This window comes from Heloderma suspectum, chromosome 1, assembly GCF_057233095.1.
Source record: "Heloderma suspectum isolate Gila_16-S chromosome 1, 16-S_ref, whole genome shotgun sequence".
Classification (NCBI taxonomy): domain Eukaryota; kingdom Metazoa; phylum Chordata; class Lepidosauria; order Squamata; family Helodermatidae; genus Heloderma; species Heloderma suspectum.
The window spans coordinates 50,969,867-50,995,818 of NC_139458.1; the positions used below are offsets into that span (position 1 = coordinate 50,969,867).

The following is a 25,952-nucleotide window of genomic DNA, read 5'->3' on the forward strand; positions in this document are numbered from 1 at the left end:
GGGCTGCTTTAGGAACATAAAGCAGCCTTTATGTTCCTAAAGTTGTATTATGTACAGCTTGGTTTGCTCATAAAATCATCATTATGTCTTAAAACTTTTAAAATAAACTCAGTAATAATAAGGTTGTCAATCCCATGCCTACACCATAGGAACCAGGCTACTGAGTTTCTTTTAGGTAGAGAGGGTTTATTCTAATGGCAGCAGTTAAAAGGTTTTTTAGCTGAGGCAGCATTTCCAAGTAGTGAGTTCTAATCGAAAACATGAATAAAAGCTGTGGCAGTGAGTTCTATAGACCCAAGACTCAAAGTTAATTAAAAAGAGAAAAGAAACATAGTTGGGATAACCCACATTTGGTTACAGTGGCGGAATAACCTACAGTGTTTTTTTCCTTAGATTAGAACTACATTAACTGACTGCTACAGTATCTAACCAGAAAAAGCCCAGAAACACAGGATTCTGTAGAACAAAACCCAAACTGTCAAGCATGCTCATTTTCTTCCATATTATGATATGGTGACTCTACTCACGTGTTGAGACACTGAGCATAACTTGGAGCATCTCTAAACATCTAAAAGAACACTAATTTTAATAAGGAATGGAAGAAATAACTATGCTGGGAATCTTACAGAGAGGATTAAAAAACATTTTTCTCCATGGCTTCATTATTTAGAGACATTTTCCACCGTGTGTGAGTGGAAAGTGTATCAGTGCAGAGACTGTAGGGGATATTCTCTTCTGTTGGCTGCCGGTCATACCTCACAGGGCACCATTCTGAAGATCCCTGGCACTTTAAGGGTCTTTTGGAGGAGGGAGTTGAAAAGCCCCCATGTGCAAGTAGGATACTGCCCATGGCACTTTGAATCTTGGTCCAATGACACTATTTCAGTGTGCGCAAACACTACACAAATATCCCATCAGTTTATCAAACTGGGTTTGCAAAAGCCAAGCAATCTTAAATGTGCTCATCTCTAGTCTCTATTTAAGGTCAAGTAGGTGCATGTGTATATCAGTCTGATAGCTATTTAAATGTAACATGTGGGACTGCACTCACTATAAATTGAGAACCATGTCCCTGTTATTCCAGAAGATGCCATGCAAGTATCAATGCTAGGCTTCAAAGTTAGCATCCAAGTTCACATCCACGGACACAAACAAAAGGAAGTGAGCTGTCAAACAGTCCATAATACCCAAATGGGTATACAGCCAGATGGGGCTTTATTTTAAGTTTTCATTCTCCACACTCTGAATCTGTTTGGCAGGCAAATATATCAGAAGTGCTGGACCTGGCTCACATTCTGGGTATCTGACAATTGAAGTAGACGTTCTACAGAAACATCATGAATAATCTTCAAGTGTCAGAAATCCATTTTGCTACATCAAACACCTAATCGTCTGTATACTAGAGGACAAGCCACAAAGTCTCAGAAATGTCTTTGTCAAAAAAAATCAACTATTGCTATCAAGTAACATCACTTGAAGTAATAATAGTAAATACCGATCGCTTAGCTCATTTAAGGGACTTTTAAAGAATTCCCTGTTCTTTCCACTTTTCCAACAGGCAACAACAACAAATCATCAATGGTTGGAGTTTAAGATGCATTAACAGTCTCAACAAGAAACAGTCTAGAAATTCTGGTAAAGCAAGGCACTGTTTATTATAGTAAATGCAAGCAATTTGTACATATGCACAGCACCAAACTGTCAGTCAACCACACTGCATTTTAGCATGAAGCAGCTTTGTGTCTGCTTCCCTTTCCTTTGAAGCACATAATGTATAATTCAGTCACTCATTCATTAGCTAGAGGTAGGAAAAAGAAGAAAGAGCTAAGAGTGACCAATATCTAGGCTGAATTGCCATCCCAATCATTGCAACCTACTCTTAGCATGTTAATGTAAACCAAAGGGTGAACCCTACACTGCCACTAGTAGCAAAGTGTGTTCTTCCTCAAGAGAGGCCTGTAAAACAGGACAGTCACTGACAGCAGTACAATTACTGACACAGATACAGACTTTATGGACATGTTTATCTCTGCTGTAAATCCACACTCTCTCTCCACTCCGATTCACAAGTCATAAAGAAATTGCAGATAATGAAAAAGTTGGTGAAATTTACAGCATGTCGGAAACCTCAGACAGCCAGAAGAAATTAAAGAGCTGACTGGGAATAAATCACACAGGTACAATTAAAACTTCCCATACCTCCTTCACTTCTAAAACTGGCATACAATCCAATAGAGATGATAAAAAGTTGAGGTCATGATCCTCGGGCTGCAGATAGATAAGAACATTACTTGCCAAAATTAGCCAATTCAAGGGTGCATCTTAATTTCAAGCTGGTATTTGGATGGCTCACTCTTGCAGCAAAAATACTCAAAGAAATCCCGTGTGAGCAGCAAAAAGAAAGTTGAATGTCTTGTTCTTCTACAGTGAATAGTATCCACCACCATAACTAGTGTGCATTGAATTGAGATTTGGAGTGATCAAAACCAGATTGAGAAGGACAAAGTATGGAACAAGAAGGCTTAAAGTAGATATTACAGATGCTACTGTCATAGTGATGACAGTTATTTTAACTCAAGGGGCAGAAACTAACTAGTTTCCCATCACTGATTAAAGGGTTTTGTCAGCAGAACAGGGAGTGGCATGATTTTCAGCTATTCCCCTCCTTGCAGCCCCCTATATTCCCACAAATCTGCTTCAGAGTGTTGGTGGGGGGTGCAAGGAGGAGGAGGAATTTTAAACTCCTGCACTGCTGCTAGGTTTTATTGTGGTTGTATTGTTATATTGTGGTTTTAATGTTCTATATATTTTAAATTGTTTTATTGTGTGTTTGGTTTTAATTTTTGTGAACCGCCCAGAGAGCTTCGGCTATTGGGCGGTATAGAAATGAAATAAATAAATAAATAAATAAATAAATAAAATTGCCAGAAATCATGCCCCTGATGAAAGCCCTTTCTTAGTGGAAGGAATCTAGCTGGGTTTTAGTTTGGAAAAACTAGTTATATTTTTTACTATTGTGAGGTCTTTTAAATCTTTGTTGTATTTATCATGGGTGTTTTTAACCTGTTTTATTGTGTGAGCTGCCCAGAGAATGTTTTGTTACAGGGTGACATATAAACATAAAATAAACAAATAAGATTTTTCCCTGGGTTCCTTCCTCCTTGCTATAGCTGCACAATGTGGGTTCTTACACATTTCATAAGACTTCACAACTATCTAGCCTGAAAACTGCATTGGGATATCGCTGCCAACATCAGAAAAAGAACATACCCTAGGCAAAACACTGGGCTAGATGCCTGTGAGGTCTTGTAACATACATACATATTACCAGGAATACTAGAAACCTAAGTAATCTCTGTAGTTGACTTGCTTCTTAGGGGCCTATAGTGCTCTGTTTCCTTGTAGAGGCTCCTTCCATCTAGTAAGCTGTACTACATGGAAGGAGAAGCATGTTAACTTTGCTAAATCAGTCATGAGTGCTGAGAAGCACCAGAAGTACAAACAACCTTCTCTTTGTTAAATAAGAGGGCATTATTATTATTACTGAAAATACACAGAAGCAAATAGCGCATTAGAACATACATGGTAAGCGCATTAGAACATACATGGTATCAGTATTTAACACTATGTGAGCTCTGGACTCGGCAGCCAGAAGAATAAATCCAGTGCAGGGAAAGTTTAAAAACTCATTTAAATTTAGCCAATTTAATTTTTAGTACATTCCTCTCCACATTAACTGATGAGGATTCTCACTGTTATGGATACATGAGTACAAAGCTTCTCATCACAGGTAAGGGTACTCAGGTGTAAACACCACCATGTGACATACTTAGAAGCAGAGGCTTGATCATTTTCCAATAGTGGATTCCAATATTTAAAAATCACACACATATGACCTTCACACTTGATGAGAAGCTCATATGTTTTGTACTAGGAATGTGCATATTGGGGAATGTAAGAGGAGAATTGGTCCCGAATGGGTGATTTTCCACTCAAAGCAAGCCAGTAATGGTGACCACCAGCTGGATTAGAAACAACAATCCCTACATTCTGTATAGATAAAAGTGCTGAAGGGTTTCCTCTTAGAAGATCCCAAAGTATGCATGGACTGTAGCCTGCCCAGAAACTAGACTCATGCCTATTAGCTATTTATCTCATCATTAGATTCTGATAGCTATCAGCCCAGCATACATTTATATACACAAGAATAGGATTGAACAGTACATAATGGATTTCTCAAGACAATTTATGTTGGTTCTAGGAAACCAAGTCAACAGACCTTTAATTTTTACTCCATTTTATAATCAAAGTTCTTAAAGCAGCATAGAGTTAACATTTAGAAATACCCGATGAAATACAATACAACAATCTAATTGAACTCCCCCCACTCTGCCAAGTTAACAGTACAGCAATAGATTGTGCACAGTTACTTGAGAAGCAGTCCAATCACAAGGACTTGGTTCCAAATAAATAAACAAAGGATGGGTCAGTAAAAGTGTCAACCACATCCCTCCCACAAACCAGCAAATACTTTTCTGAACAGCAAAGTCTTTAGCAGGCATCTCAAGACATGGAGAAAACTGGTCTGACATTCCTCTATGGAGAGGGAGTTTCACAGGACAGGTGCCACCATTGAGAAGGCCCTGAAGCTTGTGTTCATCTGCCATACTTCAGATGACAGTGTGAAAACAATAGAGCAGCTAGTATTTGCCAAGAAAAATATATGTGTATTTGGTTATGTCTGGTACACCATCCAGTTACAGGAAGTTTCTTTTACTGAAATACACACTCCTTTCTGGGTCTTAAAGAGAGGAATAATCACATGCCAAAACAGTATATTCTCTCTTTTATCCTCGTCAAGGTTCTCACTGCCAAATTATTTTTGGATTTCCAGAGCTATAAATCAAGTCTAAGTCTGCATAGCCTGAATATCCTTCTAGCATCCCTCTGCTCTTATCTTCTCATCCCAAAAGCAACCCAGTGCACTGATCTTAAGCATACTTATTTGGAAATTTCTCCAAAATAAGTATGTGAGCCCAATGCATGGGTTTTAATGCTTCCAAGCCCCTGCCTGTTCTCATGTATTTTAAAGGGGGAAGCTGCAATGTCTACACTTGCACACTTACAAATGTTTACACTTTGAAACTGACAAATTACTCAAGCATTTTGTACTCAGATTCTGAATACCAGACATAAAATAGGAAGCAGTCTCTCCAAGCTGTAGATAATTTCACGCATATTTATTCCAACAGAAACGAGCATCTAGGCAGTAACACAATACAGAATCAAGTCCCTGTGTGTTTCTGGTGTTCTCTAACTTGGTATATTGGCAGACCAAAAGTTATAGCTTTGCATACATAACAAAAGGCCTACATAAATGCAATTATCAAGCCACAAGGAGAACTTCCAAGCATTCTATTTATAATGCAGCCCAGTCACCCTGAACCTAACAATGACTGAATACCGTATTGTTATTTTTCTTTGAGCTAAATATCAAGAAGCAGCAAGTTCCACAGGTTATGTAGTAGACGAATCCAGGTAATTTACACTGCAGCATTAGATAACAAGACCTTGAATTCTGATGCAATTTGAGATACTTTATTAAAGGTGCAATCCTATGCATATTTAGACAGAAAAAAGTCCTACATGGCTGGCTGGGGAATGCTAGGAGTTGTAGGACTTTTTCCTGTCTAAACATGCATAGGATTGCACCCTAAATTACTATTTTGTTCATGTGAGGAAATAGAAAATTACAGAGTATATTAAATTAATTTATGAAAATTAATTCATAAGTGAAAGAACATGGAAGAATAAAAAGAGAAACCTTACATGAATGTTCTCTACTAACGACTGTAAATATTTTTGGCTAAAGCAATTCTGACTATATTTAAGAACAGATCGCATCTTTGTATTTAATAAGCCAATTCTCTGAGGTGAAACTGGCTCTTTCTGAACTGTCGCTCTGCAAATCACAACTGTTATATTATTTAAAGTCCAGGTTTGGTTGCACTTTATGCTGTACTATAAAAGAAGCAATTATCATAGAAGGATATTTCTGATCAATACTGAAGCGCATCTTCCACGTGCAACACAATCAAACTCTTTCAAATAAATGTCAAATTGAACCACTTTATTTGCCATTAAATCCTCAATCGGGATGAAATAGGTGAAACAGAACATTGGGCTTGCTCTGGTCCTAAAGCACTTACTTTAGCTTGAGAGAACTACAACTCATCTCCCTTCAGTCTGAGCACTGGCTTCTGAACACAAATACTGATACATGGAAAATAAGTGGAAGTGTGAATAATGTCTTTCATAGGATGAGTGGCCTATACACTAAAAGTGAAACTAAATTACACCCAGCATCATACTGCATATTACAAGTATCCTCCTTAGATATCACCACATTTCACCAAGTGGTGGCGGTGAGGGTGGTACAGAATCACAACGTCCACCTGTAAGATTAACCACAAATAGAATAAATAGAAGGTGTTTGACCCAAGCTTTCTCCAGTAGCTGTAAAACTATAAGTTAAACAATGGCCTGGTTCGCATGACATGACAGCCCACTATGGCTCAACTATCCTGCAGCGGCTGCCATACTGTGCCAGGCACCATTTTTGCATGGTGCCCAGCTTCCCATGGCTCGTTGTGTCATGTAAACCCAGGAAGCAAGGGTTGTGTGAGGGTTAGACATTCCTCAAATAAACTGTCTAACCTTCAAACAACCCCTGCTGCCTTGGTTCGCATGACAAAAGGCACAGCATTCATTCATTCATTCATTTCATTTCTATACCACCCAATAGCCGAAGCTCTCTGGGCGGTTCACAAAATTAAAACCAAACAACACACAGTAAAACAATTTAAAATATATAGAACATTAAAACCACAATATAACAATACAACCACAATAAAACCTAGCAGCAGTGCAGGAGTTTAAAATACAGACTTAAAACAGCAAAGCTAAAAATTTAGAAAGCTAAAATGCTAAAATGCCTGGGAAAATAAAAAGGTCTTCACCTGGCGCCAGAAGGAATACAATGTAGGTGCCAGGCGAACCCCACTAGGGAGCTCATTCCAGAGCCAGGGTGCCACAGCAGAAAAAGCCCTCCTCCTAGTAGCCACCCGCCTCACTTCCTTTAGCAGGGGCTCATGGAGAAGGGCTGCTGACGATGATCTTAAGGTCCGGGCAGAAACATATGGGAGGAGGCGATCCTTCAGGTAACCTGGCCCCAAGCCGTTAAGAGCTTTGAATGTTAACACCAGCACTTTGAATCGGGCCCGGAAATGGACTGGCAGCCAGTGCAGCTGGAAAAGTACTGGCGTAATATGAGCTCGCAGGCCAGTCCCTGTTAACAGTCTTGCTGCCCTATTTTGGACCAGCTGAAGTTTCCGGACCGTTTTCAAAGGCAGCCCCACGTATAACGCATTGCAGTAATCCAGACGAGAAGTTATCAGAGCATGGATAACTGTAGCTAGGCTATCTCTGTCCAGATAAGGGCGTAGTTGTTATACCAGCCTAAGCTGATAAAAAGTGCTCTGTGCCACTGAGTTCACCTGTGCCTCAAGTGACAGTTCTGGATCCAAGAGCACCCCCAAACTACGAACCTGATCTTTTAGGGGGAGTGCAACCCCCTCCAGAACAGGTTGAATATCACCTAGCCGGGCAGACGAACCACCCACTAACAGTACCTCCATCTTGTCTGGTTTGAGTTTCAGTTTATTGGCCCTCATCCAGTCCATTACCATGCCCAGGCACTGATTCAGAACAGCCACTGCCTCACCTGGTTTTGATGAGAAAGAGAGGTAGAGCTGGGTGTCATCTGCATATTGATGGCACCTCAGCCCACACCTCCGGATAACCTCCCCCAGCGGTTTCATGTAGATGTTAAACAGCATGGGGGATAAAATAGAGCCCTGTGGAACCCCATGGCACAATTGCCATGGCACAGAGCAATAATCCCCCAGCACCACCTTCTGGAATCAGCCATCCAAGTAGGAGCGGAACCACTGTAGTGCAGTGCCTCCAACTCCTAACCCAGACAACCTATCCAGAAGGAGACCATGGTCGATGGTATCGAAAGCCGCTGAGAGGTCCAAGAGAATCAACAGGGTCGCACTCCCCCTGTCCCTCTCCCGGCAGAGGTCATCCCACAGGGCGACCAAGGCAGTTTCTGTTCCAAAACCAGGCCTGAAGCCCGAATGAAATGGATCTAGATAATCCGTTTCATTCGACAGTGCCTGGAGTTGTCCTACAACCACCCGCTCAAGCACCTTGCCCAGGAAGGGGATGTTGGCCACTGGCCTATAATTGTTAACATCCTCTAGGTCCAGGTTAGGCTTTTTCAGGAGTGGCCTAATTACCGCCTCTTTTGAAGCGGCAGGCACCACTCCCTCTCTCAAGGAGGAATTTACAACCTCCTGGACCCAGCCAGACATCCCCTCCTTGTTTGATTTAATAAGCCATGAAGAGCAAGGGTCAAGCACACAAGTGGTCGATCGGACTTGGCCAAGCACCTTGTCCGCATCCTCAGGCCTCAGTAACTGAAACTCATCCAATAAAACTGGACCAGACAGTGCTCTGAACGCCTCTACCAATGGAACTGCATTAATGGTGGTGTCCAATTCATGACGAATCTGAGCGACTTTATCCTCAAAGTGCCATGCAAACTTGTCACAGCGTGCTACCGAGGGTTCCAACGTTTCTCTCCCTGGCCCAGAATGTAACAGGCCGCGAACCACTCGGAAAAACTCCGCTGGACGACACTGAGAAGATGCAATGCTGGTGGAAAAGAACTGTCTCTTTGCCACCCTCACCGCCACAGAGTAGGCTTGATAGTGGGCTCTTACCTGTGTTCGGTCAGACTCAGCAAGAGTTTTCCTCCACCTGTGTTCTAGCCGTCTCCCCTCTTGCTTCATTGCCCTCAGCTCAGGTGTATACCAAGGAGCTGGCCGGGCTCTGCTCAGAGGGAGAAGGCGCTTGGGCGCGATCGTGTCAACCGCCTGCGTCATCTCTGCATTCCACAGAGCGACCTGGGCTTCGACAGGAGCACCAGCCATACCAGCAGGAAAATCCCCCAGAGCCCTCTGGAATCCATCGGAATCCATTAATCTCCGGGGGCGGACCATTTTAATAGGTCCCCCACCCTTGCAGAAGGGGAAGGCTGCCAGGAGTCTAAACCTCAGCAGGAAGTGATCTGTCCATGACAAAGGGACATGACAAAGCAAGCTGGGTGCCTGTGGACACCATGCAAAAATGGCACCCAGCATGACACACAACCCCACGGGTAAATTTAGCCATGGTGGGTTGTTATATTGTGCAAACCAGATCAATGAGAAAGGACAAAGGAACCTAGTCCCAGAAGACAATCACCATTAAATTTGTCATTATTATTTATTTAAAACATTTATATCCTGCCCTACACCATTAGGATCTCAGGGCGGCATACCTATAAAATCAATTTAGACAGTATAAAATAAATAATTTAGACTGTATAAAACAATAAATAATTTAAACAGCTAAAACATATTAAACCATTAAGCAAGCTAATACCAATTTAAAATCTAAAACAATAAAATAGCTAAAACAGCGTGCTACTTTAGGGAATGCATTTAGCCCTCAACGCTTAGATAAAAACTCATGTTTTAACTTGGCGCCAAAATGAAACCAACGTCTCCATCAATTGGGCCTCCAAGGGGAGGGCATTCCACAACCGGGGTGCCACAGCAGAAACTTGAAGCTACTGAAATCCATGGAAATTAGTCCAAGGGGAAAACAACTTCAGTCTCTTGACCTGGAATTTCTGCCAGCAATGAGCCCCTCAGAAGAAGCACAAAACACTACCTTTAGACAGATGATCATGGCTTGGATCCAAAGATCTTTCCACACATGCAGTGTGTGCATGCATGCATGCTGCAAATCCATCCATGCCCCCCCAAGGGCCACTCTGGAAGACTTCTTGGAGCCAGGTTTTTGGAGATAGGCAGGAGGCTGCAGAATTGGGGAGGGGGCAGAATCAGCAACTCCTGCTTAAATGGAAGTGCCTTCCTCTTGTGTGGTGGGATCTTTGCATGCATCCAACCCCCATTTATATTGGAGTAGAGAATAAAAAGCCATAGTGGAAATTTCTTTTTTTATTATCAACAGTTCAAACAATATAGAATATAATCAAATTAATCAACAAAACCAGCAAATATCACAAAGTTCCCAATAACACAAAAGGCTGTACATTCTCTTGATTTTTATTACACCAATTCATTACAAATAATGACCACTTTTCTATAAATCTATTATTTTGCTGTCTTCCCTCTCTAACCCTTACTATATTAGTTAACTTAACCATATATATTATTTCGCATACTTTAATAATCCAGTCATCAACTGTAGGGGCTTTCGTTTTTTTCCAGTTTGCCGATATCCGCATTCTCGCAGCTGTTAATAAATGCATTATCATCTCTATGTCATCAGATAGAACAAGTTCCTTGACATAACCAAAAAGAATAATTATTGGATCCAAAGGTAGTCTATATCCTGATATAATCTCAATTTCATCCATTATCTTTAGCCAATAGTCCTTAATGATTGGGCAAAACCAAAAAACATGGGCCATATCTGCATTAGGCATTTTACATCTCCAGCACCTGTTATCACCCTTATGATAAATGCGGTTAAGCCTTACAGATGTTAAATACCAGTGGAATATAAATTAAAAAAAAAAATTATTTCAGGTTTGTGCTAATAGTCTGCTGTGATATATTATTCGAGATCCATAGTGGAAATTTCTGCCATATTTCTTCAAGCTCGCATTTTTAAAAATGTGAAATCTGAAATTCATGGAGGCTGCATTAGAGGGCCTCAGAACCTATATGCATCCTATACTTATTCATGCACTAGGCTGTAGGTTATCAAGAAGTAGTCTTGATAAGGGTGAAGAACTGTCGAGGGCCACATTCCCTTGCAGGTTATCTGTCAGGGGCTACATGCTGGTAGCGGGTGGGGCCAAAGCCAGCAGTGGTTAGGGGCAAAGCCAAAAGAGGCCAAAGCGACCCTGTTCTTTTTCTCTCTGTTTTTGGCCCTCTTCCTCCCTGCCCTGTGGGCTGCCAGGAGAGGGACAGATCAATCTTGCCAGAGGTCTGAACTGTTTGCCAAGGGCCAAAGGTTGCCCAGTCTTGCCCAGGCTATACTTTGTCACCAGTTTTTGAGTGAGGAGGCTTTTCTAGTGTCTTAGAGACATCTAGCCTAGTCATTCATCCTTCTTCTAAATAGGAGTGGGAATGTGTCTCAGCTTCCTCTTCTGCCCTCAGATCCTCCTCCTCATACACCAAGCTTGGCAGGGCACTAGTAACAATAGCACTAGACAACTTATTGCTGTCCTGATGCTGCCTGTGGATTGCAACTGGCCACCCCAATGTAAAACAAGGCTCTGAGAAGTGTACAGTTGTATGCATATTACCAAGTGACTGAAAGCTGTCTCAATAGAGCATAACATACCTCCCAATAAGACATGGCAGAATTTTACCATACTTTCTCCATAAAGTCACAAACACTACAAGCAATCTCAAGGAGACTGGGACCTAAACCAGAAACGCTCCTAATTTTGTATTTACTTTTTCAGATAGTGGTCTGGGGGCCAGAACCATATTTCACTACACATGTCAACCACTCATGACTGGTTAGGTTTGACAGTAAAGTTGGCACTAGCAAGCAGTAAAAGTTCCCTAGTTATAGGACAGGTGCACTCAGGCACAATTCAAAGCATTACACATAAAACGCCAAGAGATATATGTACTGTTGAAGCTGGCAAGCAGGGTGTGCGGAAGGAGGCAGGATGTTGGTCACAGTCCACTGATGAACTACAGACTGCTTTTTGGCAGTCTGCTCTCGCACCATCAGAAAATCCCCTCCCCCTCACATGACAGTGATGTGCTTGCAATGTGATTGCTATCACTGCAGAACATTGATGCATACTGTATTTGGCGCTTTTTTAATATAGCTCTGTCCCATGCCTGTACAAGAATTATGCCAACACTGTATTTGCACCATGACTAAACAGATACCACTGGCACTGCATGTGCATTGCTACCATTTTTGTTGAGCAGTTTTCCAGCAGATGGACTGGTAGCAGTACAGATGGATTGCAAGGCTCTGCCATCCATCCTTGAGTATGGAACTTCTCTAATTCTTGAAACATTTTCTTTTTCTTACAAGTGAAACTTACTACCATACCTAAGTTAAAACATGATAGGTTACCAGAAGTTCAGCAGAATTGCTTCGGGGGCTGGATCGTGCCTGTGAGCAGCCAGCTGGCCAAAAAACATCATGGGTGTCTGGTTGCCACCTACAAGAAGCAAGGCCCTTAGTGTGGTGGCCTCAGTAAGGTCAATGCTCTCCCTCAGGAGGTTCATTTATCCCCTTATCTTGTTTCCTTTCTGCCAAGCTTTGGAAACTTTGCTGAAAGGCAGTAAGTAAATGATATAAAGTAATTAATGGTGCAATCCTATAAATGTTTGCTCAGAAGCAAGAACCACTGGGTACTGGATTTCAACCTAAGTTGTGTGGAAGATCATGAACAGGACAGTACTTTATTAAGGTATGAACTGTAGTACCAACAGGCAGAACACTCCAAAGAGAGTGGAGGTGGTAGAAACTATGGTGGAAGAACATCAGCTTAACCTAAAAGTGTGATAGCCTCACACTGGCAGGGTAGAAGGGGGGGGCAGCTAGAGGAGAAATAAGTATGTCAGCTCCAGGGCTGGTGTGCTTCTTTCATTGTTCTGGGTAGAGTTACAGGAACAGGAGAGCTTTGGATCCAGTGGATCTAAAACCTCCCTAGATCCACCCTGCAGTCCCTTTTTGCTGGCACCACTACACCACTATTGGAGCACTGATGGTGGAGTAGCAAGGGTGGTGATGGGTTTTATGCCTGCAAGGAGGCTTGCAAGGGCAGATTCCCCTCTTGGTAGGCAGAGAGGAAAATCTGATTCATCCTATGGCAACCCCATTAAACTCAGAATGACTTGCTTCTGAACAGACATGTATAAGGCTGCAATGTAATGTTATTTTCTTCGGCTTGCTATTAACAATCATATACAATGGGCAGAAACATTTTAAATGTCACAGCGCAGTGAAGAAAACACACTGACCTGGTCTGCACAAATGCCACAGCCACTGTGGCTTATTTAAGCCATGGTGGGTTGTGGTGTATGCCGACAGCCATTATGAATATTCAAACTGCTGCGGTGGTCGCCGTGGCTTATCATTAGGTCCAAAGCCGATGAGGGTGGGTTGTTGCCATGGTTAACAAACCACCCGCACCCAAGGAATATTTTTGGGTTGTGGGGGGTTTGTTAACTATGGCAACAACCCACCCTCGCCAGGTTTGGATGTCTTGATAAGCTACGGCGACCACCCACAGCAGCTTGAATATTAATACCACAGCAACTTGTGACCATTGTTTGAATCGGCATACTGACAGCTTTATAAAGGCAAGTATTAATAAGTGGAACTATAAATCCACAGGATAAAACTCGAGTGAAACCTAGAACTACTTGAAAAACTAGCCCCTCACCAACACTTCAAATCTAATTTCAGGAGAGAACAAAGAATCATCATAAGGAAGAAGTGCAATACCAAAATCTGCAAATTCCTAACAAAGGATCAAATATTAATTTAATAATTCTCAACAGGGATTCTACAAAAGAATTCATCGGAAGTGCACCATTTATAGGAAAACAAAAAACATTTATGGACCAATTTACCTAACGTATTTTACCTTACAACATGGAGCAATATACCTTGTATCATTTTGCAGAAACTTACATAGCAGAAAAAAACTATGAGAACTGCCTAACAAGAGAGTTGAATGGATTTGAACAAGAGAGTTCAAATCTAAAAATCTACAAATACACTACAAAAGCCCACATATCTATAAATACACTAGTGTCTACATAGTTCTAAGCAGCCTTCTGGTGCCATCTAGAGGCTCCTGAAAACTAGATCTTGCAATGATTCTATCAAGTCCTTTGAATAATTATTTCATTATCTTGCACACAGTAAGATAGTACTTAATACTGAATAAGCAACTTCATTTTCAAGTAATGTGCCCTAAGCTACTCTTGATCCATATTTCAGTTTCCTTATGCCGTCATAGTTGTAACATATTAGTGAGTTTCATGGCAGAGATGGGAGACACACACTTCCCACCCAAATGGATGAGACACACAACAGCTGTATACAGAAACTTACTTCTGCTGCTGCAGTCACTCCACTCTGCATTTTTTTCAAAAGACTAACACTAAGCACCATTGAATTCATTGGGACTCCCATGTGCATGTGTATAGTACTGCAGCCTAAGACAGTTTACAAGAAAGCACAGTGATGTAAAATCAGATACCTTTATGGAAAAACACTTCATAGCAACATAGAATCATAGAATAGTAGGGTTGGAAGGGGCCTATAAGACCATCAAGTCCAACCCCCTACTCAATGCAGGAACCTAGTTATGCCATCACTGCTAACTGTGTCCATGTACACTTGCCTTATTTTCTTCCAAAAATATATATGGTATTGAACTGCTAGAAATGAAGATCACACTGGCAGACAGAGATTGTTATAGTAGTTCTTCCCCATCCCAGACACCTTCCCAGTGCCAGAAAAGCAAAGACAGAGGGCTCAAACAGAGGGAAATTCCAGGAGATGCAGTGCAAGCCTGACCCTCTTAGAAAGATTTTTAAGGAGTAGAAACCAAATACAAAGAGGACTAAGAATCTACAGCAGAGCTCCCACAGAGTATTTCAGGAAGAAAAAATGGCACAGAAGTCTAGCATGCCGGTGTAAAGTTCTTGCTACCCATGTATGCATCCTACATAAGAATAGCAAAGTCATTCTTTGAGCGTAGACCAAGATGGCACCATCTTTGTACAAGAGAGATGTATCAGCAAACTTGGGAGAAGCCAACGGTCTGCTAAAGTACCAAAAAAAACCCGTTAGGGAAAGAGATCCCAAGCAGCTCAATGAGGACTGAGCATGCTCAGTGGGCACAGTATGCTGACTGACTGTGGAGGGTGGGAACATGGAAACCGGGGTGGGTGTGGGAGATGGAGTATCCTGAACGAGGGCATGGCTGGCTGGAACCCTGAGCAGGAGGACTTCTCAATACAACACCATATTGTTGCAAGTCCCGCTTGTAGAAGCCTGTACCTCAGCACAGGTCTTCTCAGCCTAGAAGAGGACAGCTCCATGGCTCTGCCTAGATAGTTCAGGGCCCAGCCCTTAACCTTCATGCCAGTTCCCAATGCCTGGCAAGCTCTTCCTGGCTCAATTATAGCTCCTGCAGCTTCTACTTCCAGCAAATGAGCCCACACTTGCCTGCATTTCCTGGCTGGTATCATCTCCTTTTCCGCAAACACATCCCCGAACCAATCGCCCCAGATGTCACCCTACCTTTTTGTGAACTTTTAGTTTTACTTAAAAAAAAAAAAACATTGAAGGCTGTCTCCCCAATCCATTTTGCTAGGATTTACTACTGAACTAATGTCACTAGATGAGGGTTTGCAAAAGTATTCTGCAAAGGATGAAATGTTGTTGGGCACTCTTTACCTAATCATATATAAATTTAGTTACTAGTTGTCAATGAGCAACATTTTCCCTCAGCCCATTTCTTTAAGGTGTTAGGTGGCTTGCGTTTGTGCTTTGATATGTGAGCTATCCCTATATTTTTTTTAAAAATGGTTGGTATGGAAGTTACTCATGCCAGAGGTTATCTTTTTTTCTACATTCCTGTCCACTGGCTCACTGCTTTTCTTTAGGGAAAGTCAAGCAATGGGGCATAAGGTTCATAAGCACCAAAACCTATACAGCTCAGTGAGAACCAAAAACTGAATTTAAGTAAGAGCATCAATGAGTAAAGGAAAGTGGCAGACTAGAAAGGCCTGTAGTCTTATCTATGTTTCCCCTCCTCAGTGTGCTATACTCCCTCTCCCCAATTTCTGTCTTTTATTTGATCAGTGGTCTTCAAATTTTTCTACCTTGTGGAAATCATTTCCATGTTGATTTGTCTGCCACAAAACCACTATACATTGCAGAAGACTGTGAGGAATACTCTAGGTTGCATGCTCAATTCAAACGAGCCTTCATCCAAGCCTGTTGGCCTCACTATTGCCCTGAATGTACTGAGATGTGCTCTTGAACGCACCCCAAATTCCCCTGAAACAGCATATTGCAGGGGAAGATCAGAAATGGATACATTTTAGAAGAATTTGATCATCATCATTGATCCTTACATTCAGGAAACCCTGATAACCTTCTTAATCCCCAGAACACAATTTCAAAACCACTGATCTTGCATGTGGGCTGTAGGGAGGGGCCTATCCTTTTTTGTCTTATGTAACGTATCTGTTGTGTGTTTTTTAAGAACTTTACAAATAATCATACGCAGATAGTGGTTTTGGAGAATTACTGTGAGCAGCTGAAATTATTAAGCCCACTAACAATCCTAGCCTAAGCGTTTTAGTTGAAATATTCGAGCACTCATCTGAGGATTCAAACCATATTTCTTAACTGCAGCACCCTGTAAAACCTTCCCACAGCAGCATGAAAATGCAAAAATAAGACATTCAAAGAGAAATTTTTAAAGCAATCACATTTGCAGAAGTTATCACTAACAAAATCTTAAATAGTGGCCAGAATGATCCCTGGAGTTGTGAGAGTTTTACTGACAGGTGAAGCAATGACTCCTTCTAGCATCAGATGCAGTGAGAGGTTATTATCCTCCATGAGTTATCACTTATTTTATGATTTATAGCTACAACTCCAAACGTGTAAGGGGTTAAAGTTCCACCATCTACAAATTGGCCTAAACTACTGGGGGACCATCAGGTCAAAATTCCTTGATCATTTTTTTCATCAGGAGTAAAACATGGAGGGGTAGGGATTTGATTCATTGAAGGGGAAGGCTCACTCCCTTTGGGGGGTGGGGGTATGTGGTTCCATTGGTAGAGCACAAGAAAGATGTTACAAACTAGGAGTACAACATAGAATGTGTTGCCATTATTACCGCCTTTATGGTACCATCCATATACACATCTGTGTGTCAAATGTTAAACATATTATTAAACACGTAAAGCCTTCCTGAAAAGGCCCTACTGTAACATTTAGCAATATTACAGCTTTTAAACAGAATAGGTTTTAGACCTATACAGTACTTACATTCATCTAGTCCCAACTGATATGCCAGATTCTGTAGACCTCTCACCTTTTCCATGAGATTAGCTGTGGTGAGACTGCCCAGCTCTAAAACGAATAGAGAGTGGTTTAAAAGTACTTGCCTTTAAATTCTTATCAGCAATCCTTCATGCTGTATCTATAATTCCATCACTAGTCTACTATGTGAACTGTTATTTCTTGTCATGTATTTTGTACACAATTACCCAAACATATCTTCTAAGATCAGAGCTCTTTGTTTTATATAAAATTGCTCAGATCCAGTTGAATGGGTGTGAATTTATGCACATGCACATCTTTAACTTAATTTGTATCATTAAACAATGTGAATTAAAGATTATATAGACAAAATTTGTCATAGACCAATCATTGGCATTTAATACAGATATTGAGTCCAATCATACATACATATAAATCATACTCTGATTTGAAGCAGTAGAGAGGTGTAAAAAGTTCATTGAAGAAAAATCCCAAGTTTAACCATGACATTTAAAATGTTAACATCTAGGAATACAAATGAAATTTGTACTTCCCAGTAGTATTTGGCCACTCCCAGAATAGTTCTTTATAAGCAGACATTTAGGAAGCCAATGCTACATACAGAAATTCACAAGCACTTTACAAGGTTATAGGTTAGACATTCCTGTTTCAAGGATGCTTCCTAGCTGTCTTTGCCCAAAACTTTGCACAATATATATTCTACCCCTACCCCCATGGACTGAAAGCAGTGAACTACTCAACATTACAGATACAATCTGTACCCTAAAATAGAAGTTTATTTAGTGGAAAATAATTGGAAGGACAAAACAACAAATCACAGCCAGGATCAAAGAAAGTGTGCAGTTTCATAATTTGCTTTTCTTGAACAACTGCCTCCCACGCAGCATGGCAAGACACTGTTCATAGCCCACCTCTTTAAAGACAGAAGTGATGCCCGTATGTGTGCCAATATTTTCACTTATTATGACTGTCCCTCAACTTCCCAGATGCTGGCTACTGCAATCCACAATGCTCAAACCTCAGAAGCTGTACAGCCAGGTTCAGCTAATGTGACTTCCCAGGAATACAGTCACTCTCTCATCAGGAAGGGTCAAATAGCACAGGACATGGGAAGGCTAGATACTGGGACTGTAAGGTGATATGCAGTCCATGATCTCAAAAAATAGTAGTGCCAGAGTATAACATGTCCAAACAAGCCACTCTCCTTAGATTGCTCTAGTCTCTGGAGAATTTTGGTCCATGACTGAGTAATGCTGGACTGAGCAGGAATATCAGCCACATTCTTGGCCAAGGATTTCTGTCTCTGTTTGCTTTGCAGTTCCTGGTGGAACCCTTCTTCAGAGATGGGCAAAAGATAAGAATTCCTGATAGGTCCAACTATCACCCAGCACAGATCCAATATTTTATGGATACAGATAGACCTATCGAGAGAACGAACACTTATGTCCATACCCGGCATCAATGGGAAACTAGAACATCAAGTTCACAGACTTTAATTAAAAATGAGGTAAGCCAAAAAGGTGAAGAGATTGGGTTTGTAGCAATTGATGTGTGTCAGGGTGGAAACTGAGCCCATAGAGCCCCAGAGCAGTTCTGATTCTGAGGAAGAGCAACAACCCGTGGGAGAGGAGCTCGCTCATCTCTCACAGGCACAGTGGCAGGGAGAGATTCCTTCTGCCTGCATTCCTGAGAGAGATAGTGACCCTGGCAGTGAGAGAGCAGGGGAGGAGGTTTTGTTGGACGCTCGGCGCAGACACAGGGAGTGGAACCAGATGGAGGGAGCCGAGAGGAGGCGCTCTGCCCACTTGGTGCTAAAACAATGGTTGCATCCCGAGGACCCAAGGGTAAGAGGGAGGACCTCTCCATAGCCCATAAGTTCAGAGTCTTCCTGCTCTTCTCCTTCAAACAGGGACCAACTGCCTTACCTGGAGCTTAGGCTAATCTGCTAACTACCCCAGTGAAGTTGTTTGCTTAGTTGCTGGTGATTAGCATCTGAAAGAGTCATTAAGTTGTAAAAGGAATAAAGCCTTGGAAAGAATCCTTTTCATCTCTGTCTTGAGCTGGCTATTGGAGGGGACTGTAAGAAGCCCTGCGGTGGGGGCGGAGGAAACCCCAAGGCAGCTGGGAGCTACCCGAGCCCCGCTGCCACCAGAGGAACTAAAGCAGCGGCGTGTGGAGCGCCAATGTTTTTGGTGCGGAAAGCTGGGACATTTCACCAAAACCTACCGTGCCAGACCCGCAGTCCCACTGCCTCCTCCTCCTGTCCTTCCTCCTCGTCCCCAGGCCTGACTAGGCTGCCCCCCAAGCCTGTTGGGGGTCTCCAGTGTGGGGTCAGCTCCCCACCAGGTGGGTGCCTTACACAACCCCCCCACCTTCCCATCTGCTATTGCATGTTCACCTCTGCTCCTCCCAGTGGGGTGGGGTGGTGGCCCTGGCTTTAGTGGACTCTGGGGCTACGACCAGTTTCATGGATGAAACGTTTGCTCACCTCCACAAGAGTCCTACCCTGCCTCTTCCTGCCCCCTTGGCAGTGGAGACCATCGATGGGCATCCTCCTTCTTTGGGCGCGGTGACCCGGATTACAGCTCCGCTCACTCTGCGCGCCCAGTCTCACATTGAGCAGATTCAGTTTCACTTGGCCAAGGTTCCCCAATACCCAATCGTGCTGGGTGTTTCCTGGCTCTCTAAGCACAATCCTCAGATTTCTTGTGGGCTTCAGCAAGTGGAGTTCTCGTCTCCCTACTGCCGGCAGCACTGCCTCCCAACCGAGGCGCCAGTCCCAGCCCAGGCCTTAACCCTTTCCTCCCCCTCCTCATCTGCTTCTGACAGTTCTTCAGCTACCATGATCCTCCCAGAGAAGTATGCGGCTTTAAGGGATGTTTTCGACAAAAAGGGCCGACCAGCTCCCCCCTCACCGCCCTTTTGACTGTGCCATTAACCTCATTCCCAGGGCTACCATCCCCGCCAACCGGCTGTATTCGATATCTGAGCTGGAACTTCAAGCTCTGCAGGAGTTTCTGGACACAAACCTCAGCCGCGTCTTCATTCGCCCCTCCTCCTCCCCTACCTGCGCCCCTACCACGTTTGTTCACAAGAAGACGTGAGAACTCGGCCCAGTGCACGACTTCAGAGCGCTGAATTCGGTCTGGGTCCCTGACAAGTACCCCCTCATACCGGAGATGCTGGCGCGCCTGGGGCAAGCCAAGATTTTCACCAAGTTGGACCTGCATGGCGCCTACAATCCGATTCGCATCCGGGAGGGAGATGAGTGGAAGACCTGTTTCGGCACCCGGTACAGAGCGTATGAATATGTAGTGATGCCGTTTGGGCTCAACTGCGCCCCCCCCCCCCATGTTTTCGCATTTTATGAATGCCATCTTCCGGGACTATTTGGACACTTTCCTCATTGTTTATCTCAATGATTTACTTATATTTTCTGAGGACCCCCATGACCATCAGCACCATGTCTCCACCGTCCTCCAGCGCCTCCGCAAGCACCATCTTTATGCCAAGCTGGAGAAATGTGTGTTTGACCTAACATCTTTGGACTATCTCAGCTGACGGTATCAGGATGGATCCTGCAAAGGTCCAGGCTGTCCTCTCCAGGCAGCTCCACCCACCAAGAAGGACTTGCGACATTTTCTGGGCTTTGCAAATTTCTACAGAAATTTCGTGCCCAGCTTTGCTCGGCTGACATCTCCTCTCACGGACCTCCTTAAGGGCAGGAAATCTCCTTTTCATTGGATGGCATCTGCCCAACAGGCTTTCGAGGAACTTAAGAAGCTTTTTAGTTCTGAGCTGATCCTGTTACAGCCCGATCCAAGGAAGCCTTTTGTAGTGCAAACTGATGCGTCTGACTTTGCGGTGGGGGCAGTGCTTTTTCAGCCAGATCGGGCAGGCGGTGGGTTGCAACCCTGCGCCTACCACTCCAGGAAGCTGAACATGTCTGAGAGGAATTATACCATCTGGGAGAAGGAACTGTTGACCATCAAGTTCACTTTGGAGCCCTGGTGTCATCTTCTGGAGTGGGCACAGAACCCAGTCGAAGTCAGAACCATCGCAACCTGGAACATTTTCAGACAGCCCATGCCTTAAACCAGCGGCAGATTAGGCGGTCGCTTTTTTCCCCCCAGTTCCATCTTAAGATTTGCCATGTGAAAGCCTCCGACAACCTACACGCAGATGCTCTTTCTCGTAAGGAGAGTCCCTCCCCCTCTCTGATTCCCCCCCCCCCCAAGAGTCTGGCGGCAGCTATGGTGCTTAGCTCTTGGGAGGAGCTCCTTCGCTCTGAACAGGCTCAGGATGCTTTTGTCCGCACAAAGGTGGAGGAATTGGGGCTAGCCTCTGCCCCCCCCCTCAGTCTACCCCCTTCTCTCTGCAAGATGGCCTGCTTTACCATTCCAGCCAGGTCTATGTGCCTTCTAGACCCCTCTGCAAGGAAGTCCTCCATCAGTGCCACAACTCCCCCACCGCTGGGCATTTTGGCTTTGCCAAGACCCTGCACAGAGTGAGGCGGGATTTTTGGTGGCCTCGTGTGTGTCGGTATGTCAAGGCCTATGTCGCCTCTTGCCCAACCTGCCAGCGGGCGAAAGCCCCCTCAGGCAAGCCCACAGGCTTGCTTCACTCCCTGCCTATCCCCTCAGGTCCTTGGAAACTGCTCTCCCTTGACTTCATCACTGACGTGCCTCGCTCACACGGTAAGACCACTATTCTGGTGGTGGTGGATTTGTTTTCTAAGATGGCCCATTTCATCCCCTGCTCTGGGTTGCCCACAGCCAGGGAGACAGTGAAGCTTTTTTTGGCGCATGTTTTCCGGCTCCATGGATGGCCCGAGGGTCTCATTTCGGATGGGGGGCCCAATTCACTGCCCATTTCTGGAGGGAGCTACTTGGGCTTCTCCATGTGACACTTCGTCTTTCCTGAACCCACCATCCCCAGACAGACGGTCAGACTGAGTGCACCAATGCGACTCTGGAGCAATATTTGTGCTGTTATGTCAATTACCAACAAGATGACTGGTTTTCCTCGCTGCCTCTAGCAAAATTTGCTTATAATAATGCCTGCCATGCTTCCACCTGCCAAATTCCATTTTTTGCCAATTTTGGTTACCACCCCAGGGCTTTCCCGTCCACCCTAGCTCCCTCTTCGGTGCCTGCAGCCCATGAGTTTTTAGAGCAGTTGCAAATGGTAGACCACCTCTTACGGGACTCCCTCGAGCAAGCCAAGACAGCCTACAAGGCCTCTGCAGACCGGCGGCGCCAGCCGGGTCCATCTCTAGAACTGGTGGACTGGGTTTGGTTGCCCACCCGATACCTCCCCTCTCACTCGCCCGCAAAAAAGCTCGCGCCTCGCTGCATGGGGCTTTTCCAGATTACAGCCCAAATTAACCCTGTTGCTTTTCGCCTGGCTCTCCCCCCCTCCATGAAGATCCATCCTGTTTTTCATTGGTCCTTGCTGTCCCCCCTGGTTTCTGGCAACCCTCATCGCTCAGCCAGCTCCCCCCCGCCGCCAGTGCTGGTGGAGGAGGAGTTTGAAGTCGCGGAGATCCTGGACTCACGCCTTTCTTGCGGCCGCCTGCAATATCTGGTGGACTGGAAGGGGTACAGGCCAGATGAGCGCTCCTGGGAACCCACTGAAAATGTGCATGCTCTGTGGCTGCTGGGGCGTTTTCACCAGCTGTACCCCCACAAACCCAGGGCCCCGGGGGGGGAGCACGAGGGGGGGCCTCATGGGAGTGGGGATGTCAGTGTGGAAACTGAGCCCATAGAGCCCCAGAGCAGTTCTGATTCTGAGGAAGAGCAACGACCCGTGGGAGAGGAGCTCGCTCATCTCTCACAGGCACAGTGGCAGGGAGAGATTCCTCCTGCCTGCATTCCTGAGAGAGATAGTGACCCTGGCAGTGAGAGAGCGGGGGAGGGGGTTTTACTGGACGCTCGGCACAGATGCAGGGAGTGGTGCCAGATGGAGCGAGCTGAGAGGAGGTGCTCTGCCCGCTTGGCGCTAAAACAACGGTTGCGTCCCGAGGACCCAAGGGTAAGAGGGAGGACCTCTCCATAGCCCATAAGTTCAGAGTCTTCCTGTTCTTCTCCTTCAAATGGGGAGCAACTGCCTTACCTGGAGCTTAGGCTACTCTGCTAACTACCCCAGTGCAGTTGTTTGCTTAGTCGCTGGTGATTAGCATCTGAAAGAGTCATTAAGTTGTAAAAGGAATAAAGCCTTGGAAAGAATCCTTTTCATCTCTGTCTTGAGCTGGCTATTGGAGGGGACTGTAAGAGGCAGCTAGGGCGCTCCTGACATGATGTAACACTTCCAGTAACACACAGACAAAACCCCTCCACCACGAAAACCACAATAGCACCACAGCAGGCACAACTGTCAAATTCTGTACATTTTCCCCTGTTACCTCTTTAGGCTAAAAAGTGACATGATCAGAGCATCTGTGTAAAATTCTAAAACAGTCTTCCCCAACATGGGCCCCTCCAGAAGCTTTGGATTACAACTCTCATCATTCATGATCATTGGCCATGCTGATTGGGCCTGGAAGGAATTGTAGCAAAAAACATCTGGAGGGCACCAGGTTGGAGAAGGCTGCTCTAAAAAGAAAAGCAGATGAACTGTGCAGAGGCAGGTTCATGAGTTGGCCCCTTAGAAGATCTACTTTTATGTTAGTACGCTTCCCAGTGACAGACAGATTCTAATTTCCCAACAGCTTCAAGGACGTTACATTAGAAGTTCACTTTCTGTATTTAACGTAATTTCCCCAGCGTTTGCTGGAAGCCTTGTGGTTCCATGCAAGTTGCTCTCATTAACACCAATATTTGTGTGTGTGTGTGTGTGTGTGTGTGTGTGAGAGAGAGAGAGAGAGAGACATCTGCATTTCAAATTAAACCCATTCATCTCCAAGAGACTCTGCTCAAAGAGATTTACACTTAGAACAGTATCACAGATCATCGTAACTGTTATGTCAGACTCCTCACTAGAGTGGAGAATATACCTGGTGTGAACATTTCCCAAAGGCAAGAAAACTTAGTAATCTTTTATATGAAGATAAGATCAAACATTTAATCATTTGTGTAGCTTTTAGACAAACAACACAGGTCTTGTTAATTCCATTTCAGTGGAACTCTTACTAAGTACTGCCAAGTAACTCACCTTTTAACATATCAATATCATCATTTTCTAATTCAGCCATCCATTTGGGAGGAGAACTGGTGATGGGCTATTAAAAACAAATACACACAAAGAAAAATGGTGATTACCTATGTCTCCTTCAACAAACAGAAACCAGAAAAGAGTTATAATAACTGAAACTAATTAACAGAAAATGAGGAACTGCCATAAGAACATAAGAAGAGCCATGCTGGATCAGACCAAGGGTCCATCTAGTCCTGATGGCTATAATTTACAAAATTCTACTCCAATTAGATACAGGACAGCTACATTTTATCTGTGTCCACGACTGACAGAGCTGAATGACTGGATTGCTTATTTTTTAAAACCAAGATGGTTTTGCTAGGGTAATTTGTTTTCACATGCTAAGGGTGCAATTCTATGCATAGCTGGCTGGGGAATGCTGGAGGTATCAACCATTTTTCTGTCTAAACATGCATAGGACTGTACCTTTAGAAAACTAATCAGTCCCGGTTCTGGATATTCATATTTTTTTCAACGATTTCTTATTTTAACAGCCGTTTTGGTACACTGAAGACTGCAAAGGATTCCACACAGTGTAGTTGTAATTTCACTTTAAAACTGTGCAGAAAACTCTTTGTGCAATGTCAGTAACACATACATATAGACACAAAGAGGATCAGATCCAGACTAACAATTGGCAACGTTCCACTTGCACTGGAAGAAGGGTGGGAATAAATTTTTGTAGATTCCAACTTCCACCAGCAGCCCCCTGAAAAGTTGTTCTGGAAGACTGGGGACCCTCCAAGCAGCATGAGAGACAGTGGGGGAAGGAGGAATCAGCAAAAAATCACCTCTCTCCACTCAGCCTCCAGTGCAGAGCTTGTGCCAGTTCTTGGGGTTTGGGGGGAATGAAAGGACCCCTTTCCATTCATGGAAAGGGCAGTCTGGATGCAATCCGCACTGATTATCCTGAGACAATTATTATATTAACACATGTATGTAAAACTACACTTAAATGCCTTGCTCTATGGGATTGCAAAAAAATAGCAAAAGCAAGCAAAGCATGATTAAAGAAACTAAGGCTGCAATGCTATACACACTTACCTGACAGTAAGCCCCACTGAATTTCATGGGGTTTACCTGTGAGTAGATATGCATAGGATTGCACTGTAAACCCAAGTTAGAAATTACTTACACTTTTAAAAGAAGCTGCAAACTCAGCAACACCTGGTACTGGAGACAAGGCAGACACAGTTACTGCAGTACTATCTTCTTACATTATTCAACAATTTCAAAGGCAATTGCAATTTCTTTCACTAAGGGTGCAATCCTGTGCATGTTTAGATGGAAAAAGTCTTACAATTCTGAGTATCCCCCAGCCAGCATGGCTGGTCGGGGAATGCTGGGAGTCATAGGACTTTTTTTGTCTAAACATAAGAACATAAGAAGAGCCATGCTGTATCAGACGAAGGGTCGATCTAGTCCAGCATTTTGTTCACACAGTGGCCAACCAGCTGTTGATCAGAAACCTACAAGCAGGACACAAGTGCAACAGCACCCTCCCACCCATGTTCCCTAGCAACTGGTGTACATAAGCT

The 25,952-nt window shown here is 43.9% G+C and overlaps 1 protein-coding gene across 26 annotated transcripts in view; it reads right to left on the bottom strand.

Annotated features, from left to right (window-relative positions):
• The window catches only part of LIN52 (lin-52 DREAM MuvB core complex component), a 91,735-nt gene that overhangs the window by 59,219 nt on the left and 6,564 nt on the right, over nucleotides 1-25,952 (bottom strand). For 13 of the 26 annotated variants that reach the window (XR_014788970.1, XR_014788963.1, XR_014788971.1 and 10 more), the window contains exons 3-5: nucleotides 25,550-25,587; nucleotides 24,373-24,439; nucleotides 17,206-17,289 (exon numbers count right to left, since the gene is read on the bottom strand). Coding sequence is in view for 16 of the 26 variants with exons in the window: in XM_084842667.1 (XP_084698793.1) it covers nucleotides 17,206-17,289; nucleotides 24,373-24,439; nucleotides 25,550-25,587 (189 nt within the window). In the remaining 10 variants the exon portion in view is untranslated. Of the gene's footprint in view, nucleotides 1-6,114; nucleotides 6,456-9,843; nucleotides 9,991-12,249; nucleotides 12,338-17,205; nucleotides 17,290-24,372; nucleotides 24,440-25,549; nucleotides 25,588-25,952 lie in introns of those variants that run through there. The other 13 variants (XR_014788959.1, XM_084842580.1, XM_084842601.1 and 10 more) reach the window with 6 other exon arrangements.